The sequence below is a fragment of the Odocoileus virginianus genome, chromosome 9 (genome assembly GCF_023699985.2).
Source record: "Odocoileus virginianus isolate 20LAN1187 ecotype Illinois chromosome 9, Ovbor_1.2, whole genome shotgun sequence".
Classification (NCBI taxonomy): domain Eukaryota; kingdom Metazoa; phylum Chordata; class Mammalia; order Artiodactyla; family Cervidae; genus Odocoileus; species Odocoileus virginianus.
Genome location: NC_069682.1, coordinates 68,007,549 through 68,027,159, shown reverse-complemented (window position 1 = coordinate 68,027,159; position 19,611 = coordinate 68,007,549). Strand labels below are relative to the sequence as shown.

The 19,611-nt window shown below is 51.9% G+C and overlaps 1 protein-coding gene and 1 long non-coding RNA gene across 5 annotated transcripts in view; one reads left to right on the top strand and one right to left on the bottom strand.

The window, feature by feature from the left end:
• The window catches only part of HNF4A (hepatocyte nuclear factor 4 alpha), a 63,680-nt gene that overhangs the window by 20,257 nt on the left and 23,812 nt on the right, over positions 1 to 19,611 (bottom strand). For 2 of the 4 annotated variants that reach the window (XM_020911454.2, XM_020911455.2), the window contains exons 1-3: positions 9,106 to 9,297; positions 4,694 to 4,868; positions 3,529 to 3,623 (exon numbers count right to left, since the gene is read on the bottom strand). In XM_020911454.2, the coding sequence (XP_020767113.1) occupies positions 3,529 to 3,623; positions 4,694 to 4,868; positions 9,106 to 9,220 (385 nt within the window). In that variant the 5' untranslated portion in view covers positions 9,221 to 9,297. Of the gene's footprint in view, positions 1 to 3,528; positions 3,624 to 4,693; positions 4,869 to 9,105; positions 9,298 to 19,611 lie in introns of those variants that run through there. The other 2 variants (XM_020911456.2, XM_020911458.2) reach the window with 1 other exon arrangement.
• LOC139036783 (uncharacterized) overlaps positions 13,812 to 19,611 on the top strand; it is a 28,655-nt gene continuing 22,855 nt past the window's right edge. The window contains exon 1 of the long non-coding RNA XR_011489641.1: positions 13,812 to 14,417. This is a non-coding gene — a long non-coding RNA (uncharacterized lncRNA). The remainder of the gene's footprint in view (positions 14,418 to 19,611) is intronic.

The window sequence follows — 19,611 nt, the reverse complement described above, 5'->3', positions numbered from 1 at the left end:
TGAAAGGAAGTTTCAGGAGACTTGACCAAATCTAGGTGCCTCCCAAGGCCATCAGTTCTAGTTCTCATCCAGGCAGTTTGGTGTCTGCTCAGCTCTGGGGAGCCCGAGGTCTAGTCCTGACTTCCTCTGCCCTTGACCCAATCATATTACCTCTCTGGTCTCAACTTCCCCATCTGTAAAATGGAGAGATTTGATGACCTCCTATACACCCAACTGGTCTATGAATGCTACATTTACAATCCATGCTTTCTTGTCCTCAGAGACAACTTTGGAGTTCCAATTCCCAGATTCTCTTAGGGCCATCAAAGAAGGGAAATAAAAACTTGTCCCAACTCTCCCAATCCCTGGGGCTTCCACTGAGAATCTCTTTTGGCTCTGAGAACCTCCCACCAAGCCAAGGAGGGGTATTGGGACTATAAAACTTAGGTAGAGCTAGTGAAACCAGTCAATACTAAAGGAAATCAACTCTGAATATTGATTAGAAGGACTGATACTGAAGTTCCAATACTTTGGCCACCTGATGTGAAGAACTGACTCACTGGAAGAGACCCTGATGCTGGGAAAGACTGAGGGCAGGAGGAGAAGGGGATGACAGAGGATGAGATGGTTGGATGGCATCACTGACTCAATGGACATGAGTTTGAGCAAACTTCAGGAGACAGTGAAGGACAGGGAAGCCTAGCGTGTTGCAATCCATGGGGTTGCAAAGAGTTGGATGTGACTTGTTAAGTTCATTTGTTAAATGAACAATAACAACAAGAGCTAGTCATGCCCTTACTTCCCAGAACTTGACCACAATGGCAATGGAAACTTTTGCTACCCTGGCCTGTTCTCAAAGCAACTGAGCCCACTGCATATGTCATGATCTTCTGGTTAACCCAAGCATGCAAATAACCACCAGCCTTTCCTACAGCCCACACACACTTGCCATTAGCTGATTTTCTCCTCTCCTCCTGGCATAATGCCACCTTCTCCAAGATAAGAAGCAACTGGCTATTTTCAAGGCTAAGCCAAGGTAGAATGGCTGGGGACTCTCCTTCCCCTGGGCCTGCCATCTCTGCGGCAGCCCAGTGGGAGGACCAGGGAACAAACACACACGTCCTGGTGGGCAGTGTGTACTTGCACAGGTAGATCAGTGGGCATGTAGCAAGACAGAGCTGGAAGGGTTCATTATCCACCCAGTGATTTTATAGATGTGAACACTGAAGCCCAGATGGGGCAGAAACTCCACTGAAGTAGCACATGAAAGTGACTCTGAATGTTTAATAGGAGACACCTATAAAGAACAGTGAGATGCAGGAACAGGCTACCTACAACCTAGGACGGTAGCTGTCTGCTCAGGTGAGCTGGCAACCTTTCTCCCTCCCACCTGTCACAAGGCTTGGAATTTTAACACAAGAGATTCATTCTCTCAAACATAAAATCTCAGGCTGTTGAGCTGTTAGAATCACTGGCTGGTAGAACCCTAAACTGTTTGACTCTTAGACTGTAGCTCTCAATAGTTTCCTTGCCTCTAGCTATTCATGTGTGTGCTCAGTTGCTTCAGTTGTGTCCGACTTTGTGACCCCATGGACTATAAGCTCGCCAGGCTCCTCTGTCCATGGGATTCTCCAAGCTAGAATACTGGAATAGGTTGCCATGCCTTCCTCCAAGGGATCTTCCCAACCCAGGGATTGAACCTGGGTCTCCTGCATCTTCTGCACTGTCGGCAGACACTTTACCGCTGAGCCACCAGGAAAGGCCCTAGCTGTTCACACAGCCTCATATTCCCACTCATGACATCTCTTTTATTTATTTATTTTCTTTTTTGGTGGCCATGGCCTGTTGAAAGTGGGATAGTAGTTGCCCGATGAGGGACTGAACCCTTGCTTCCTGTGGTGGAAGGATAGAGTCTTAACCACTAGACAGCCAGGAAAGTCCCTCATTCATAACATTTCTCATTCGACAAAGTTGTGCTCAAGTTCAAGGTGAGAGTGGTCAATCCCATCGAAAACTGGGTGGGGGAGAGCTGGGGGGCGTCTGCCCTTTGAAAAAGGTTCTCCTTGCTCTTGAGAACCACTGAGGTCCAGATGAGAGAAGCATGGTGTTGCGAGCATCATGGCGTGTTCCTGAGGGTCACAGCCCAGGTTTTGCAGCCGGGGTCATAAACTCTCAGGGCCCTATAGGGATGAGACCCAGAGGATATTTCCCAGGAGGTGGGCAGAGAAACAGGGGCTCAGAGGCAGAGTCAGGGAGGGGAGACTGCCAAAGCCAAGTTTCCCCTCTTCCCGGTTGGCCGGGGGAAGGCTGGGTCCCAGAATCTTGCTGGGGGTGGGTGGAGCAGGTATGTGTTTGTGCAGAACTAGACCAAGGGTTTTGGCTAGTGTGCCGCAGCTGCGGGCTGGAAGTGAAGGTCTGGGAGCCAGTCTCAGGGCTGGGAAAGGTGTGTTGAGCAGAGAAAGAGACAGATTTAAAAATGGACTCAAGTCACTCAGAGAAGCAGTTAAAAGATGTTTGTTTCCTGAGCTTGGGCTAGAAAACTTTCAAACATTCCTAGAATCTGGATGCAGGCAGCATCGAGGTATCATCCAAACCACATTGAGCTCAAGACCAAAGCTTGGGGTTCAAACTTCGGAGCTTGCTTCGACCAACTGGGGGGGCCTTAGGCAAGTTGTTGACCCATTCTGGGCCTCAGTTCCCCTGTCTATGAAAAGTGGGGGTGATAATAGCACCCTGCAGGGCTGTCATGATAATGAAAAGAACTATCAATGGTGGAAAAGCCCAGCCAGGTGGCAAAGCCCAGCTACTGGTGTCAGGAGGCAGGAGACACCCTAATAAATGTTGTGCCCCAGCACTCCCAGCCTCCTCCACCCAGAACAAGTCTGATGCCTTGTTCCATTTCTCTAGAGCCTGAGGACGCTGGGTCATGTGATATCCAAGAACGAAGACTAAGGAACTGGGGCACTTGACCCTGGAACAGGAAGATGGGGGATAGAGCCCCGCCCCATCCCCGTTCACATTTGCTGAGTCTAGTCGTGGGGCCATGGAAGTTCGTCATGCCATTCTCTACATTTTTCCTGATGCTTGAAATAGTACACTAAGCAAAAACACCCAGGGACTTCCAGATGGTCCAGTGGTTAAGACTCTGTGTTTCCACTGCAAGGGGTACAGGTTCAATCCCTGGTCAGGGAACTAAGATTCCACATGCCGAGGAGTGCAGCCAAAAAATGAAAAAATAAAATCACTTTAAAGAAAACAAAAAGAAAAAACACCCAACCTGGCTGCCTTGTGGTGGCAAAGGCAGGCAGGGGAGGTGGTGCTGGGAACCCGAGTAGCTGAAAGAAGGAGCTTATCTCTTGGAATCTTTCTCAAGACCAAGCCCAGCCCCTCCCTATGGGCAGATCTTCAGGCCCTCCCTCCTCTCAGCCATTAGCCAGTCACCTGGGGCCTGTCACTGAGTCATAAAGTTGTGGCCACAGTTGTAAATGGCTGTCAGGAGCTTGTGGGTACGGGTGGGGCAGGGGGTGGCAGGAGGGGGCCGAGGCTCACCTTCCTTCTTCATGCCAGCCCGGAAGCACTTCTTGAGCCTGCAGTAGCGGCACTGGTTCCTCTTGTCTTTGTCCACCACACACTGCCGGCTAAACCTGGGGAGGGCTTGGGGTGGTTGGAGGAAGAAAGGACAGCCCTCCTTCTCCCTGGGCTCAACTAGGATCCTGGCCATCTGGTTGACCTCCAGGCTCCTTGCTCAAACCTTTCATCCCAGGAGTCCTCCAGCTAACCAACCAGGAGCTGGAAAGGCCCTGTGGACTCTCTGAGAGCCCAACCCTGACCCCCTAAACATGAGGAAACAGGCTCGGAGAGTGGACACGTGGCCTCAGATCACTCAGCTATGAGTAGAGGCACTGCTATTTCCCATGTATCTTATTAAAAGCCCAGAGCCCAGAGTGGGCTGCTGGCTGTGAATCAGTTTCAGTACTTGGTCCACATAAGCCACTTTTTGGAGGGGGATATGGAGTAGAGGCAGGCAAGCGCCACTGTGGTTCTGGGTGGTGCCCTGTCACCCCAGGGCTCTGCCGTTGATTCAAGCTGGGTGACCTTGGGCAAATTCCCAGTCCTCTCCAAGTCACAGCTTCCTCATCTATAAAATGAGATAATAATAGTAACCTCCGCAGAGGGGTGTTGACAGGTGAAAATGAGATAATTACCCAAATGGGGCTCAATGCAGTGTCTGTTCATAGTAAGAGCTTGTAACTACAGCTGCTATTATTTTATTATTGTTACCCAGAAGGGGAGATGCTTCTGAAGGATGACTCTCCAAGGCCTTGAGAGAGGTGGAAAGGCCTGGGGCCAACCCCCAATCCACCCCAGAAAAAGCACCAGGTTGGGAGATGGGCCTCACCCTCTGTGGTTTCAGAGGAGACTTGAGCCTAAGCCTCAGAGGTCCCCATTTGCTAAATGGGAAAAATCACAATGCGCTTCCAGGAGCAGTTAATACAGGCAAAAACTCAATATGGTGCCTGGCACATAGAAAGTGCTCAATAAAGGGCTGTCTAGAATAGACATTCCCATCTGGATCTGCAAGGGCGAAGAAATCAGAGGCTTGAAGGCCTTGAGGGGCAGATGGCTCCGAGACCTACCCAGGGAGAAGACAGACCTGTGGGAACATCAGCCCAAGTGCACCCATTTCCCGGATGGAGAAATCGAGGTTCCTCACCTGCAGGAGTACATGTGGTTCTTCCTCACGCTTCTCCGGAAGAAGCCCTTGCAGCCGTCACAGCTCGAAGCACCGTAGTGTTTGCCCGTGGCCCGGTCCCCGCAGATGGCGCACAGGGCGCTGACTCCCAGGCTGTTGGGTGCATTGAGGTTGGCACCCTCTGAGGGGGATGTGTCTGCGCCAGAAAAGCAAAGAGTGAGGATGCAGGAGGGGCAGAAAGTCACCTCTCGGAAGCCCTGTTCTCCTGGTGGATTAGATTCAGAAACGGATGTGAGCTTTGTGGGGATCTTTAAAGGGCTTCAGCCTTGGCTAGACCCAAGTGCTACTGACCCCCCTTCAAAGAACTTTGGCAGTTCCTTGCTGTTTTGGTATATGTGCTGCCGAAGTGAGCACTCCTTGCTGTTTTGGAGCTCCCATTTTGCATCTATAACTTAGGGATGGTTGTGACACTGACTTCGTAGAGTTGTTTAACGAGGGTCTGCTCCTCCCCGTGGTGGCAATCGCTAGCCTCAGCTTTCTCTGGGAAGGAATGAAGAAACTGGCTGTCTCCTAGGATGCGCCCAACAGTTGTGGACCCTGATTGGCTGGGCAGAGGGGGCTATGAGAGGAGCAAATATTCCCCCATCATCTCCAGAACCAAGTCCTATTTCTCACTGAGTGGCCAAGGCTGGGTGAGTCTCAGCTTGGTACTCAGGGGCCTTGCAAATTCTGCCAGGAAACAGGAAGACCTATATCAAGGACAGTGGCTTGTTTGCCCTCCTGGGAGGATCATAGCAAGGATTTGGGCACCCCATAACAAAAGCTACTGCATTGGGACTTCGCTGGTGGTCCAGTGGTTAAGACTCTACACTTCCAGTGCAAGGGGAGTGAGTTTGATCCCTGGTCAGGGAAGTAAGATTCCCACATACTGTGGGGTCAAAAAAAAAGAAAAAACTGCTGCATCTCTGTGAGGAGGGGATAAGAGGCAGGTGGCTGTGGTCTTGGGGACTAGCGCCGCCTCTAAGTTGTCTGTGAACTTAGGCAAGTTCCTTTTCCTTGCTTCAGTTTCCCCTGGGCCTCAGTTTCCCTAATTGCAAAAGAGAGCAGATTGACTGGTTCAGTCGTTTTCAATTTTATCTTATATTTCCATACCTGAACCCTCGTTTTTGTAAGCAACTCTTCCACCAAGGATAGACCTCTTAGAGAAGATGATACTGTGAACCATCTCCCCAGAAAAATTCTTGCAGACACATACCACACAAAGTCTCACACACACACACACACACACACACACACGTGTTTTCATCCTGAATCCGATCGTGGGCTCCTAGGGTACATCTAGCTAAGCACTGAACAGGGATATAGTGCTGTGGTTAAGAGCATAATCTCTCTAGCACTTCTGCCCAGTTTATATCTGAGCCTGCTCACTTCTTAGCCATGGGACCTTGGCCACATTAATGTATTTCTCAGTGCCTTCATTTCCTCACTTTTGAAACGTTGCTGCTGTTGCTAACTCGCTTCAGTCGTGTCCAACTCTGTCCGACTCCATAGACGGCAGCCCACAAGGCTCCCCCGTCCCTGGGCTTCTCCAGGGAGTGAGTTGCCATTGCCTTCTCCGCTTGTGAAATGGGGCACATAATAATCTCTAGGGCTGTTATGAAGGTCCAGTGAATCAATATATGTGAAGTGCTTGGCAGGTAAGAAGCACTATATCAGTGTTTGTAAAATAAAAACTTTTCTGCAGAAGAAGCCTCTGGGAGCAGATGATTTCCAGCCTCCGTGCACAAGCAGACACCCTGCCACATCTCATTTCTGTCATGTCCTGGCTGAACATCTCGTCGCCTCTGAGGTGCCCAGGAGCACGGCCCCCTCCACTTGGTGAATTATTCCTAGAGATGAGGATAATTGTTAAGCTGCATTGGTGCCCTTTCTCCTCCAGCCTTGCCTCCTCCAACCACCGGGAGAGCTGACCCCACAACTCAGGCGGAGACTGGGGGAAGGGCTCACACATCCTGGGCAGGATAGGCTGGGTGCTGCCAAGTAGCTCATCCTACTCCCCAGGGTCAGGTGATGGTGCCCATTCTCCAGGTGAGAACATCAAGGCTCAGAAAGGACAGGACCTGCCGAGTCATCACACGGTTGCTAAGTAGAGGAGTTGGATTTATGGTCCAGGCATGCAGGCTGGTGCTGATCTGGCCAGTGCTGTCCTGTTGGGGTGTCTGCTGGAGCCTCCGATAAACAAGCACACCCTGCTCCTTCTGAATCAGGAATGGGAGGTGGGTAGCGAGCTTGGAACCTTTGAGCTACCAACGTAGCACATATGCAAAACATCGCCCCAACTTTCTGGCCCACTTCAAACTCTAATGTGGAATGTAGACCTTTCTTAAAGATGCTCAGAGTTCCTGACCTGACTCATGGAGGGCGCAGGACCAGTTACCAGTGCTAAGCCCTCAGGTGCCTTATCATATGGGATCCTCTGGTTAGCCCTGGAAGGCAGGCACTATGATTTATTCCCATTTTACAGATGAGAAAACTGAGGCTCAGAGCGGCACATGACTTTATAAGTTTACACTGGTAAGAAGGATGGACTCCAGAATTTGAGCCCTGATCTTTCTGGCTCCAGAGCTAGAGCTGCCCCGTCTTCAAGACATCGGGTAAGCCCCTGCCTCGGGAATACACACTTCCTAGGAGCTGGAGGCACCCACTCTGAATGGGTGATGTGGGGCTAGATGGTGGTCAGGTGTCTTACACACCATCTCTCTGGGGTAACACATACCCCGCCTAGTGCAGCAGCTTCTTGTTTACCAGTGCCTACATGTTTTCCCCTCAGCTCCCTCACGTGATCCCTGGACACTCCTGAAAGCCAGCAGGCCTGGAGTGACTAAGCCCATTTTGCAGAAGGAGCAAGGAGTGGGGAGGTGACATGCCCAAGGTCACACAGTGAGTGAATGGCAGGGGAAGGCGAGCAGTTGGTGAGACTGACCACGGATCGTGCCCACTGGCCACGGGCAGGGCAGACACCTCTCTCTGGCTGAGCTGACTCAAGTGCTACAGAGCTCGGCTAAGGCTGCAGAGCCGTGGAAGGAAGGCGGGTGGGCTGCCCCCTCCTCTGAGGCTGCCCTGCGACCGCTCAGGCCCCGGCGTCCGGCCTTCCAAGCCTGCTCCCTTCCCCCACCTTCCTGTAGAAAACTCCCCCCACCCCTTCAGATGTGCAAACCTGGGGAGGCACACAGGCAACACAATCCGTTCAGAGACAAATGGACGTGTTGCCGATGTGACTCGCGTGTGTCAAACGGCAATGGCATATCACATGAGCGCTGGAGAGTGCTGACCCCCCAGGACACGGTTGTGCACACGTACAAAAGCAGGTACAAACAGGGGCACAAGACAGGATGCCCAAACTGGACATACGTCCGGGAAACCCAGGACACGCAAGCCAATCCACGTCCAGAGCTCACGTCTGCAAACGTCCACAGACACTTGTAGACACACTCATTGCTGCTGACTGTATATGCACTCATTGCCACTTACTGTACACACTCTCATCACTGCTTACCGTATACACACTCATTGCCGCTTACTGTACACACACTCATTGCCACTTACAGACATAAGCAAGATAAACACAGATACCCCAAGAGATAACAACAAACACGGACCCACTCAGAGAAGAAATGCAACTAGAAACAGACGGAGAACACGTGCACACACAGACCAGTGAACACAAACATGCAAATGGATTCCTGCAGACATATATTTTCAACAAAGTCCACCACTTGCCCACGTGTGTACACGGAAACTCAAGCACCCATGCCAACAGGAGCTTACAATCACACACCCGTGTGCTTGTGTGTGTGTGCACGTAAACACACACACACACACACACATGCACATGTGAATGCGCAGTGTTGATCCTCGTCTCATTTAGCAAAACCTCCATGAGAACTCCATTTTCTCTAAGTGGGGCGTTCACCCCAGGAAAGTCCCAAAGACACGCTGAAACATAGTCACGTCTCCATCCACCGTCTCTGGGGATGGGACATAACCTTTCCATCTCTCTGGACCTCGGCCCAAGGGGTTCAAGCAGGGATCCCGTTGGGCCCAATGACCGGGGCTGGACGCCGAGAGGACGCTCACCATGAAGTCCCCGCTCCCGGTGACACGCTGCATGGCGACAGCTTTGGTCACAGGGACCACGAGGGCCTGGCAGGAACACCCGGGGCCTGCTTTTGCTGCAGATTGGCCCTGGCAGGACCCCCCCCACCCCGCCACCCTGAAGGCTTCTGGTCACTGTACCTCGGCACATCAACTTCACCTGGCAACGCTGAGCTCTCACCTACGGGAGCACCATGCTCACCCACCACTCTCCCCCCAGCCCCAAGCCCAGTGCAGCAGACTCGTTCCAGTACCTGGGTACACCTGCCCCCACCTACCATTGCCCATCGTCAACACCTGCACATTCTCAAACTCCAGGGTGGTGTAGGCTGGGTCCAGCGCGGCACTGTAGTCGGCCATGTCCATGTCGACAAGGGTTTTGGAGAGGCGCATCCTCCCTCTCCCCGCCTCGGCCACCTGCCCTGCCCAGGATGCCCACCCCGAAGGCTCCGGGCCGAGCCCCGGCCTCCGCCCTCCGCCCTCCCACCGCCTCCTCCCAGGCGTCCTCCCAGGCGCCCTCTCTGCCTTCCTGCGTTTCAAACCGTCCTCTGGGAGGGTCTGCCGGAGTCCGGGCCTAGCCTCTGCGCAGGGGTGGAGGCTCTGCTGGGGAGGGGTGGGGGTTAATGGTTAATCGGCTCCCCCCTTGGTGGACCGGCTGGGCGGGGCCCCGGGGATTTGGCTGTCTGTTGGTTTCTGGCTGACACTGGGGTGCTCTTACAACAGATGGGGGGCCCTAACGCCCCAATACCGTGTTACCAGTCCTGTGAGATGATGGACACACGCTGCCTCTCCAGCACTCACTGGACCCTGACTCAGCCACTCTCCGAGTCACTGTCACCCCGAGTCATGCTGATGTTGACACGCTCACATGCGCCCCCAGACGCTGACAACCCACCTCCAAGACGCCCTAACTCAGGAACTTCCCAAATCATTGACTCCGAGCCTCAGTGCTCCTGCAGAGAAAACGCGGCCTCATGCTCGTGAATCAAAAGTGTGGTCCCAGGCCCCACATACGTCTTCTAGATCCTCATTCTAGGAGGTCCCTTCCAGTTTCCTGCCTTCCCTGGGGGCAGGAAGGACTGAGAGGACCAGACCCCTGTCTAGGTCCCCTCCCCTGCTCCCCGGGACCCCACTCTGGGCCCCACCAGTCCCGCTGTGCCCAGGTGCTCAGGCCCAGACTCTAATCACTCCTTTCCTTGTCATTTCCTCCAGCTGCCCCCCACCCCCGCCCCCTGCCTCCCCCAACCCCCAGGGAAGAAGGGAGGCTTATAGCCCCTTAGACCTGGATTAACGTTCAGGCGCCTACCACCTACTAATCATAACTCTGGGTAAATGATTCTCCTCTCTGAGCCTCAGTTTCCTGTTCTAGGAAAATGCACAATCAACTTCAAAGGGTGGTCTGAGTATTAAAAGAGTTGGTGTTAGGAAAACACCAAACAAGCATCCATTTCCCTCCACTCCCACCCTCTTGGCCTCCCTTTCGTATCTCCCTTGTTTCTCTCCTCCCTCCAGAGTGGGCTTCGTGGGCACGCCGCCTGAGCAGTGCACTCTTGGGCAGAGTAGCGCCATTCTCGGCTCCTTAACAAGGGGCCTGCATTTTTGTTCGGGACTGGGCCCTGCTGATCTTGTGGCCTTCAACTCATGGCTCATGCTTGTCTTCTCACCCCCTCCAGCCCTCACTGCCCGCTACACAGACACGGGCAAGAGCTCCTGATCTAGCTGGGGAGATAAGGTCTCGAGGTAGAGGTGGAAAGTGCAGGTCTGGGGAGAAGGACCTATGATTTTGGAGGCCTGGGAGCTTGTCCTCCTTTGTTGGAGGGAAGGGCCAGGCAGAGGGATTTGGTAATAAGGGCAAGGGTGGGTGAATTAGTGAAAGAGGGCATTAATAAGTGAGTGGGTGGGTGAATTAATGAAGGAGTGAATTAACGAGTGGGTGAGGGACTTCCCTGGTGGTCCAGTGGTTAAAAATCCACCTTGCAAAGCAGGAGACTCGGGCTCAAACCCTGGTCGGGAAACTAGACCCCACATGCTTTGAAGCAACTAAGTCTGCACCTCAACTACTGAACCCGAGTGCCGCAACTAGAGTCCATGCACCATAACAAGAGATCCTGCGTGATGCAAGTAAGACCTGATGCAGCTAAGTCAATAAATATTAAAAAAAAAAAAAGAGTGGGTGAATTACAGACAGGGTATGCTAATACATGAATGAATGAATTGATGAGTGGGTGAATTACTGAAAGAATGAAATGAATCAGTGAGTGAAATGGTGGATTAGTGAGTAAAAGACTGAATGAGTGAAACGGTGAGTGAATTAATGAATGGGCACATCGGAGGGAGAGGCGGCTTGTGTTTGAGGGATGTGTGGAAGCCTCCTCTCACATTCTTCCAACAATTAGAAGCCCTTCCTCCAGCCTGTGTAGCCTTGTTCTCCTCCCTCCATCTTCTCCCTGGAGCTTAGATAATTAGGGTGGGAAGTTGGGGGCAGCAATTGTTCTGGAGAAGAGAGGCTGGATTTGGCATGAGGAGACCAGATTTAGGGCTTCCCTGGTGCCTCAGATGGTAAAGAATCTGCCTGCCATGCGGGAGACCTGGGTTCGATCCCTGTGTGGGGAAGATCCCCTGGAGAAGGGAATGGCAACCCACTCCAGTATTCTTGCCTGGAGAATCCCACTGATGGCAGAACCTGGTAATTTACGAACTAGCTCTGTCACTATTCGGATAACTCTGTTTAAATCATGTCTCTTTAAGGGCCTCAACTTTCCCATCTGTAAAGTGGGGTGAAGATGCTGGCCCAGTTGTTTGTTGATAAGTACTGGACCTTGAGGGAGGGAAGGAGGGACAGAGATCCCATAAGGGCCGATGGAAAAGACTTCATCTCCTGGTGGCTTCCTCCTGTGCTCCTCCAAGGACATCTGAGCCTGGTTCCAAGAGCTTTGGGCAGGAGACCTGACTAAGGGATAAACATAGAGGAGAAGGAGGGACAGTCCTGGGAGGGGCTACCTAGGGCTGACTCTGGGTCTTGCCACCTGTCTGACACCTGTGACAGGCCACACACAGCTACTCCTCTCACAAACCGACACATAGGGCGTCTCATCCAGTCTAAGGGGAGCAGTTCCCTATTTCCAAAAGTGGGCTGGGATCGCTGGAATGTCAAAGTTTAATCCATAGTAAAAATAACAAATTTTTGATCTCGATAGACAGCATCTTAGATTAAATAAAGTCTATGATCAATAGAGACAGCCATGCCACATGCATGTCTGTTACGTGCAAGAACTACTGGGTGGGCAGCCTGTACACCATAAGTTACTCCACACACAGGGACACAGATATTTTACCAAACACACAACACAGGTGATCCACTGCCTATGAGGTACATTCCAGAAAACGATTTCATACCCCATCCATGTCCCACCAATCACGACCTACCACATAAGTAAATCTACCCACCCATGAACTGGAACTTGTGACTCACCCCAGCCTTGAAAAGGTGAAAGTGAAAGTCACTTAGTCGGGTCTGAGTCTTTGAGACCCCATGGACTATACAGCCCATGGAATTCTCCAGGCCAGAATACTAGAGTGGGTAGCCATTCCCTTCTCTAGGAGATCTTCCCAAGCCAGGGATTGAACCCAGGTCTCCCGCATTGCAGGCAGATTCTTTACTAGCTGAGCCACTGGGGAAGCCCAAGAATACTGGAGTGGGCAGCCTATCCCTTCTCCAGGGGATCTCCTCAATCCAGAAATCGAACCGGGGTCTCCTGCATTGCAGGTAGATTCTTTACCAGCTGAGCTACCAGGGAAGCCCATCCTTAGCTGATCCCAAACAGTATCTTCTAGATACACATCCCTCATATAAACAACTGGCCACCTCTAAAATCTACCAACTCTGTGGTCTCTGGCAAGTCATTATTTCCAAGCCTCAGTTTCTCCTTCTGTAAAACGAGCCAAACTTGAAATTTGTTGTGAAGATGAGATGGGATAATACTATAAAGTTCTTAGCCCTTTCCCCACCCCCACCCCTACCCCCACCCCACCCCTAAAGGATAAACCGTGGACCTTGAAATCAGAAAGAGCTGGGTCAAAAGTCAGGCACTGCTGCAACTAAAGAGTTCGCATGCCGCAACGAAGATCGAAGATCCCATGTGCCGCCGCTGAGACTGGGCACAGTCAAATAAAAACAAAAACAAAACACTCAGGCACTGCCATCTTCCCAAACTGCGACCTCGGGCTCCAGCTTTCTCAACCTTAGTTTTGGCACCAGAAGGCTTGTACCCGGGGGATGGTGTGGGCATGAAATGACCGAGTGTAGGCATACAGGGAATAGCAGTGACTGTTGGGACTGACTCCTCGACCTTGGCTCCAGAGTCAGCTGGAATCGGGACCCCCACACAGGAGAACTCCAGGGACAGCTGGCCCAGCCCTGAGCAAACCCTGGCCTCTTTGCCATCAACTCTGCAGCCTTTCTTTATTTCGGCACTGCCCCCCGGGGCTGTCAGACCGCTCCCCCCCCCCCAACTCAAGTTCAACATGTCCCAGATCCCAGGGGAAAACAGGCCTCAGAGCTCACTTGGAGGTCCCACTCCTTCTTGTCATAGATGGAGAAGCAGGAGCCTCAGGAAGGAGAAGAGGGGCATTTTGTGAGCAGTGCCCTGGGCAGCCAGGGGTTGGGGAGGAGGGGTGGTGGGCAGGGTGCTCAAGCCAATGGTGCGGACAGAAGTTAAGGGAGCTGCCATTCTGGACCACAGCATTTTTCTTTTCAATGACAATAATGTTTCCAGGAAGATTCCATGCTAGGCCTGGTGCTAAGACCCTTCCACTCTTCTCGGCTGATCTGTCCCGCTTTGTAGCGGACACAACTGAGTCTCAAAGAGGTGAAGCCTTTTGCCCAAGGCCAACCTGATGTAAGAGGAGGGGCTGTAACTGGAACCCCAGTCTGACTCCAGAGCTTGAGGGCTTCACCTACTCCTTGCTCCCTCCCAGAAAGAACCTCGGACTTCTGAGCGCTGGTGGCTAGTGGTCCCATCGTCACGTTACTGCTGGAGCACTCAGGGGTCTGAGAAGCCAAGGAGGCTGTCCTGGTGCACGCGCAAGTTCAGAGGCATCCTCCAGACACCGGCTACCCCACGGCCACCAGGCATCTTCACGGCCCCTGGGTGCTCACGTCCCCACCGTCTCCAGCCTCTCCTCCCCCACCCATCACCCAGGGAGCGGTGCAGGGAACCAGGGACTTATCAAGACAGAGAACAAAAGTCGTGGGGGAAAGAAGCCAAGAGCCATCTCCACTCTGGGGTAGGGCCCTTCAGTCTCGCCCCTTTGAAATTTCAAATTCCAGTTTGTGGACAAAGTCCTAACTTTCTCACAATATAGGTTCCCAAACACTGACCAAACTCCAGTCTGGGCAGCCAGCAGGGCCCAGTGTGGCCTTCCGGCTTCCTTCGGCAGCTCTCGAGGTCTCAGGGCACCAACCGGGGTCTGTCAGGTCATCCCTGCAGCCCTAGCCCACCCCACAGGGACCCGTGCCTCCCACCTGAGAGGACAGCCCTCTTCCTGGAGCTGGGATCTGTCACTGGCTGGTACCAACAGCAGATACCAGGTAGGCCCCCTCCCTGTTCCTGGCTTCTTTCCTCCCCCTCATACTCCCTAAAACCACAGCTCATCCCACTCTCCTTGTCCTGAGCACAGGCCATGTTGGTTTAACCCAGTCACGGAACTTCAAGACTGGACAGGGTGTCTCATCCAACCCACCCATTTGGCAGATGGAGAAACTGAGGTCCCCAGGGGAGTGGCAGCCGTTGAACAGACCCAGGGCCCCTCATTGAGCCCTGAGGATGGAGGACACATGCTGAAGATCATGCAGAGGCAGCGGGGTGGGGGCTGGGGGGAGCTCGGTCTTAATAAGACCACAAGACCCATGAGGAGCCCTTTGCTTCACTGCAGCGCTCCAGGGCCCTGGCAGTGCCTCCTCCGGACCCCAGAGGGTGGGCTGTCTGATCACTCAAGGACTGATGGCCACTCGCTGGGATGCTCTGGAAGTACTGGGTGGGCAGAAAAGTTCGTTTGGGTTTTTCTGTAAGATGTTATGGAAAAACCCAAATGAACTTTTTGTTCAACTCAATATTTCCGAGAGGAAGAGGAGGAAGCTGAGGGCTGAAGGCCAGTGGGTTTGGAAGGAAACATTTATGTGGTTAACTGATAACTAAGCCCCATCCTTGGGCCCCTGGAAGCCTCCTTCCTCCTTCTCCTCAGCATGATTAAGACCAACTTACCTACTCGCTAATCATTGCTGAGCCTGTTGATTTTGCCTTAAAAAATTAACTGGGCATGAGTTTGCGGTTTGCCTCACCCCTAACCCTGCAAAGCAAAAGGCCTGGGTGGGCAGGAGCCCGCTGGGTTATGCAAGAGGCCATCAGCTTCCCCACGCACAGCCAGAGCCACCTCTGTTGCTCTCCAAAGGGGAGGTTTTGCTCAAGAGTCAACAGACTGCTTGTTTCCCCTGCTCTGGGTCCTGAGCAAATTTGCTGTGTTACCAAACAGAGATAAAAGCAGCTGGAGGGGGCAAGGTGGGGGGGAGAGTTTTCCAAACAGGGATGCGAAGTGGCGGCTTTGAGCTGCGCGCGATTCTGGAATCCTGCGGTGTCAGAGCCGAGGGAGCCCTTCGGAGGATGCGGCCTGGGGTCTTTCAGCTGGGTTCTGAGGTCCTGGGAGCCAAGGGAGTCTACGCCCAGGCCCTACTTCACCCCGTGTCTGCCTGGTCTGCCTACGAACACTGGTCCTTAATATTTCATTTCAAAGTGGAGCCAGCTGCGAATAACGAGAATCAGAAAACCACCGGTTCAGCCTCATCGTACAGATGGGGAGATGGTGGCCGAGTGGGGAAGTGACTTGTCCAGGAATATAAGGTCATCCGGGGTCTCCAGCTAGGCTAGAGCAGGCAGGAGCTCTCTCTGGTACTCAGGGATGTATCCTGGATGTTAGCAAACAAAATGGCACTGAAAGGCCCTTCTTCGCTGTTTACCCTCCCTCCCAGGGCTGGCTGTAAGCACAGTGGTGCCTGAGAGCCACTGGAAGGTCTGAGTCAGGGAGGAAGGGTGGGGATGAGGGTGTCACCTGGCCCGGAGTCCTGTGGGCCCTCTGAGAAGCAGTCAAGAGCTGCAAACCAGAGGCTCAAAGTTATACCCCATCCCAGCCACATCCTCTCTCTGAAGGATTCAGGCCATAGAAATAGATGCAGAGCCCTGCCCTGACTCTCTCGACCTCTCTGGGTCTCAGTTTTCTCATCTGTAAATTGGGAACAGTGGTACCTAACTCACAAGGTTGTAGTGAGGATGAAATGGAGTGTGATCTACGCAATGATAACCATGGTCAACATTTACAAAGCTGTTTTGAGGGCGTTTCACTTATTAACAGGCTTCCCAGGCGGCTCTAGTGGTAAAGAATCTGCCTGCCAATGTAGGAGACATAAGAGACACGGGTTCAGTCCCTGAGTTGGAAAGATCCCCTGAAGGAGGACATGGCAACCCACTCCAGCATTCTTGTCTGGAGAATCCCATGGATCAAGGAGCATGGCTGGCTGCAGTCCATAAGGTCACACTGAACTGGACACGACCAAAGCAACTTAGCACACACACATGTACATAATAACTCATCAATCCTCATAACCACTCTGCGATGTAAAGCCAAGTTTTTAATCACCATCTCATAGACCCAGGGTACAGAGAGATTGAATCATATGCCGGAGCTCACACAGCTTCTAAGAAGCTGGGATTCCAACCCAAGTAGTCTGGCTCCAGAGTCTGTTCTCCTAATCTCCAAGCCACCCTGCCCTTCCAGGGCTGGCACATGGTAAATGCTCAATGAAAAGTGGCCAGTGTGATGATAAAATAAGCTCCATCCCAAGGCACATGTGGGCTGTGTGTATGGATTGTGAGGGCTGGAAGGAGGCAGAAAGAAGACCTATCTCTGGGCTAGAGTAGTCAGAGAGGGCTTCCTGGAGGAGGTGGCATCCTAAACAGAGGAAACTTCCAGAATTGGAGAACATGGTGGGTGAGGGTGAAAGGGCATGGAAGCCACTTTGGTTGGATAGCAGGGCATTATGGGAGATGCTGTCTGCAAGGCTCAAGAGGTAGTAGAGAGAGTGTGGTCTAGAGAATGATCAGGAAGGAAGCCAGGAGGACTTGGGTCCGTGTGGGCGGGGCCTCTCTGCAGGCTGCCTTCTGGCAGGTGGCTTGTGACTTCTGAGCTGAGGCTGTTTCTGTCCTCCAGTATACTTTCCTCCCTTCTGGGTATGAATTCCTGACTTTATATGCAGAAGTGACTTTGGGAATTGGATGCGGCCTGCCCAGCTCTTGTTGGGTCTGAAAAGTGCAGGTCCTGGTATTCAGGTGACGGATAAACTCACATCCCAGGAACCACGCTTGGTCTCCCCCATCCTAGTTCTGAAGGGCTACAGGGATCTGCCTGGAGGCAACTGAGTTGAAGTGTTTGGGACCCTGAGACTCAGGCCACAGTTGCTGTGTACAGTTGTATAGGTTGCTCACTGCACAAAGCTTCTCTGGGTAAGGGAGCAAGTGGAGGTGGAAATCTAACCATGTTCCACTTACCAAGCCAACCGCCCATACAGCTCTGTCTGCCCAGGGGTGACGCACCACTTACTTATTTTCACAAAATCTCCACGTGAGCCCTGTTGTAGTTCTGTTTCCAGCTACTATGTGACCTTGAGCAAGGTCATTTCCCTCCTGGGCCTTGGTTTCCCATTTGAAAAGCTGTCTAGCATAAAGCAGAGATTCAACCCTGATGGTGTATTAGAATCACCTGGAACCTTTAAAGAATACTGATGCGCAGATCCTGTCACAGTCCAGTGATTGAATCTAGGGGTGAGTGGGTGCTGGCTCTGAGTATTTTTTAAAGTCCCCAGGTGATCCTGATATGCAGTCAAGATTGACACCCATCGTAGGAGGGCTTAAAATTCTGGAGCTGGAAAAGCCTAGATGTGTATCCAAGTTCTACAACCTCCTGGTTGCAACAGCAATGAGGCTCCATTTCCCCATCTGTAGAATGGGAACATGATAGCTTCCTCATAAAGTCAGAATACCAGCTCAATGAGATGCTATTCAGACAGTGCTTGGCATTGTGGAGGGCCTGTAGGGAGCTTCTGATTCTTGGTATTGATAACTATTAATTTGCTATTGGCAAAATGAAATTGGCTTAAAATCAAAGGCCTTTCTAGGTCAAGGATTCAGAGACTCAGGGTCTGGTTCTAGTTCATGGGTCTTCATATTGTCAATAACATGACATTAGCCAAGATGTCATTGAAGTATGAGCAATTGTTCTTACAGTTTGATATTTTCCCCAATCTGCTTTTAAAAAAAAGTAAATTTCTTTTTTAATTGGTACTACATTCACATGACTCAAAAATCAAAACAAAATAAAAGGTGCAGGGACTTCTCTGGTAGTCCAGTGGCTAAGACACCTCGCTCCCAAAGCAGAGGGTCCAGGTTCAATCCTTAGTGGGAGAACTAGACTCCCGCATGCTTCAACTAAGATCCAGTGCAGCCAGATAAATAAATAAATACATAATTTTATTAAAGGTGCACTTGAGGAAACTAGAGTCCACCCCTGCCTCCTGTCCACAGCGCTCTTTACCAGTAGCTAACATATAAGACCATATGACATCACCTCCCGCCTCTTAAACTGTTCTGCATCTCACTTTGTTCATTTACCAGTATAACCTGGAGACTTTCCCATAGCAAATGAGAATGAGCTTTGAGGACAGAAGGGTTGTTGCCCCCTTTCACAGGTGAGGAAACTGAGGCTCACAATGCTGAGTCAAGAGCATTTGACCTATGGCTACTTGGCTCCAGAGTCAGTGTTTGCTTTCCTGCCCCAGTGTGGCCTTCCGGGAAGCCTGGCCCAGACAGCTTTGGAGCCAGGCCTAAATTTCTCCAACCCAGGCCTGGCAAGAGGAGATGGGATAAGGACGGGTTCTCATGGCCCCCCACCTTGTCCAGGTCCTGAAGTCACAGAGGGGCTGGAATGTGGAACAAAAAATGTCCAAGGTCATCCAGATAGTGACCCAGTGCGCAGATGGTCCCCTGCATGGGACAGTTAGGGCCTGGTGGCCGTGCTCTCCAGTGGAGTGGAGCCTGCCAGGGACATTCTGGCAACCTCAGACTGTGTAGGTGGTGGAGGGGGGCAGCTGGGGAGGGAAGGGAAGCCTGGCTGATGGGACAGGCCCAGGGGAGAGGAGGCTGAGGGGACGTCATGCCTAGAGGTCAGGAAGGAGGATCTGGGATTCATGGTAGAGGGGGCAATGACTTTTGAACCAAATGTTTTCTGCTCAGGCAACCCCACGGCTCCCTCTGGATTCCTGACCTGCTTCAGTTCACTGACTGCCTGACTTTGGACAAGTTACTTTCCTATTCTGTGCCTCAGTTTCCCTAAAGCAAAATGAAGCAGATTAGGAAGCTGGTCTTCAGGTAGCTTTAAAACACCCCTAAAAGACTCTGTGAGGTGGACTTCCTTTAGTGATCCAGTGGCTAAGACTCTGGGCTTCCACTGCAGGAGCTGTGGGTTCAATCCCTGGTGGGAGAGGTTCCACATACCTCGAGGTGCAGCCAAAAAATAAAATGAAAAATGATGACTGTAAAAATAATAATAATAATAATGACTGTAAACTGCAAGGTATTAAAAAAAAAAAAGACTCTGTGAGGCTCCCCTTGCCTTGTTAAGGGAATTTGAATCTTGCCTTGATCAGAATAGGGTCTGCCCGTCAAGGCCCCGGGCCTTCC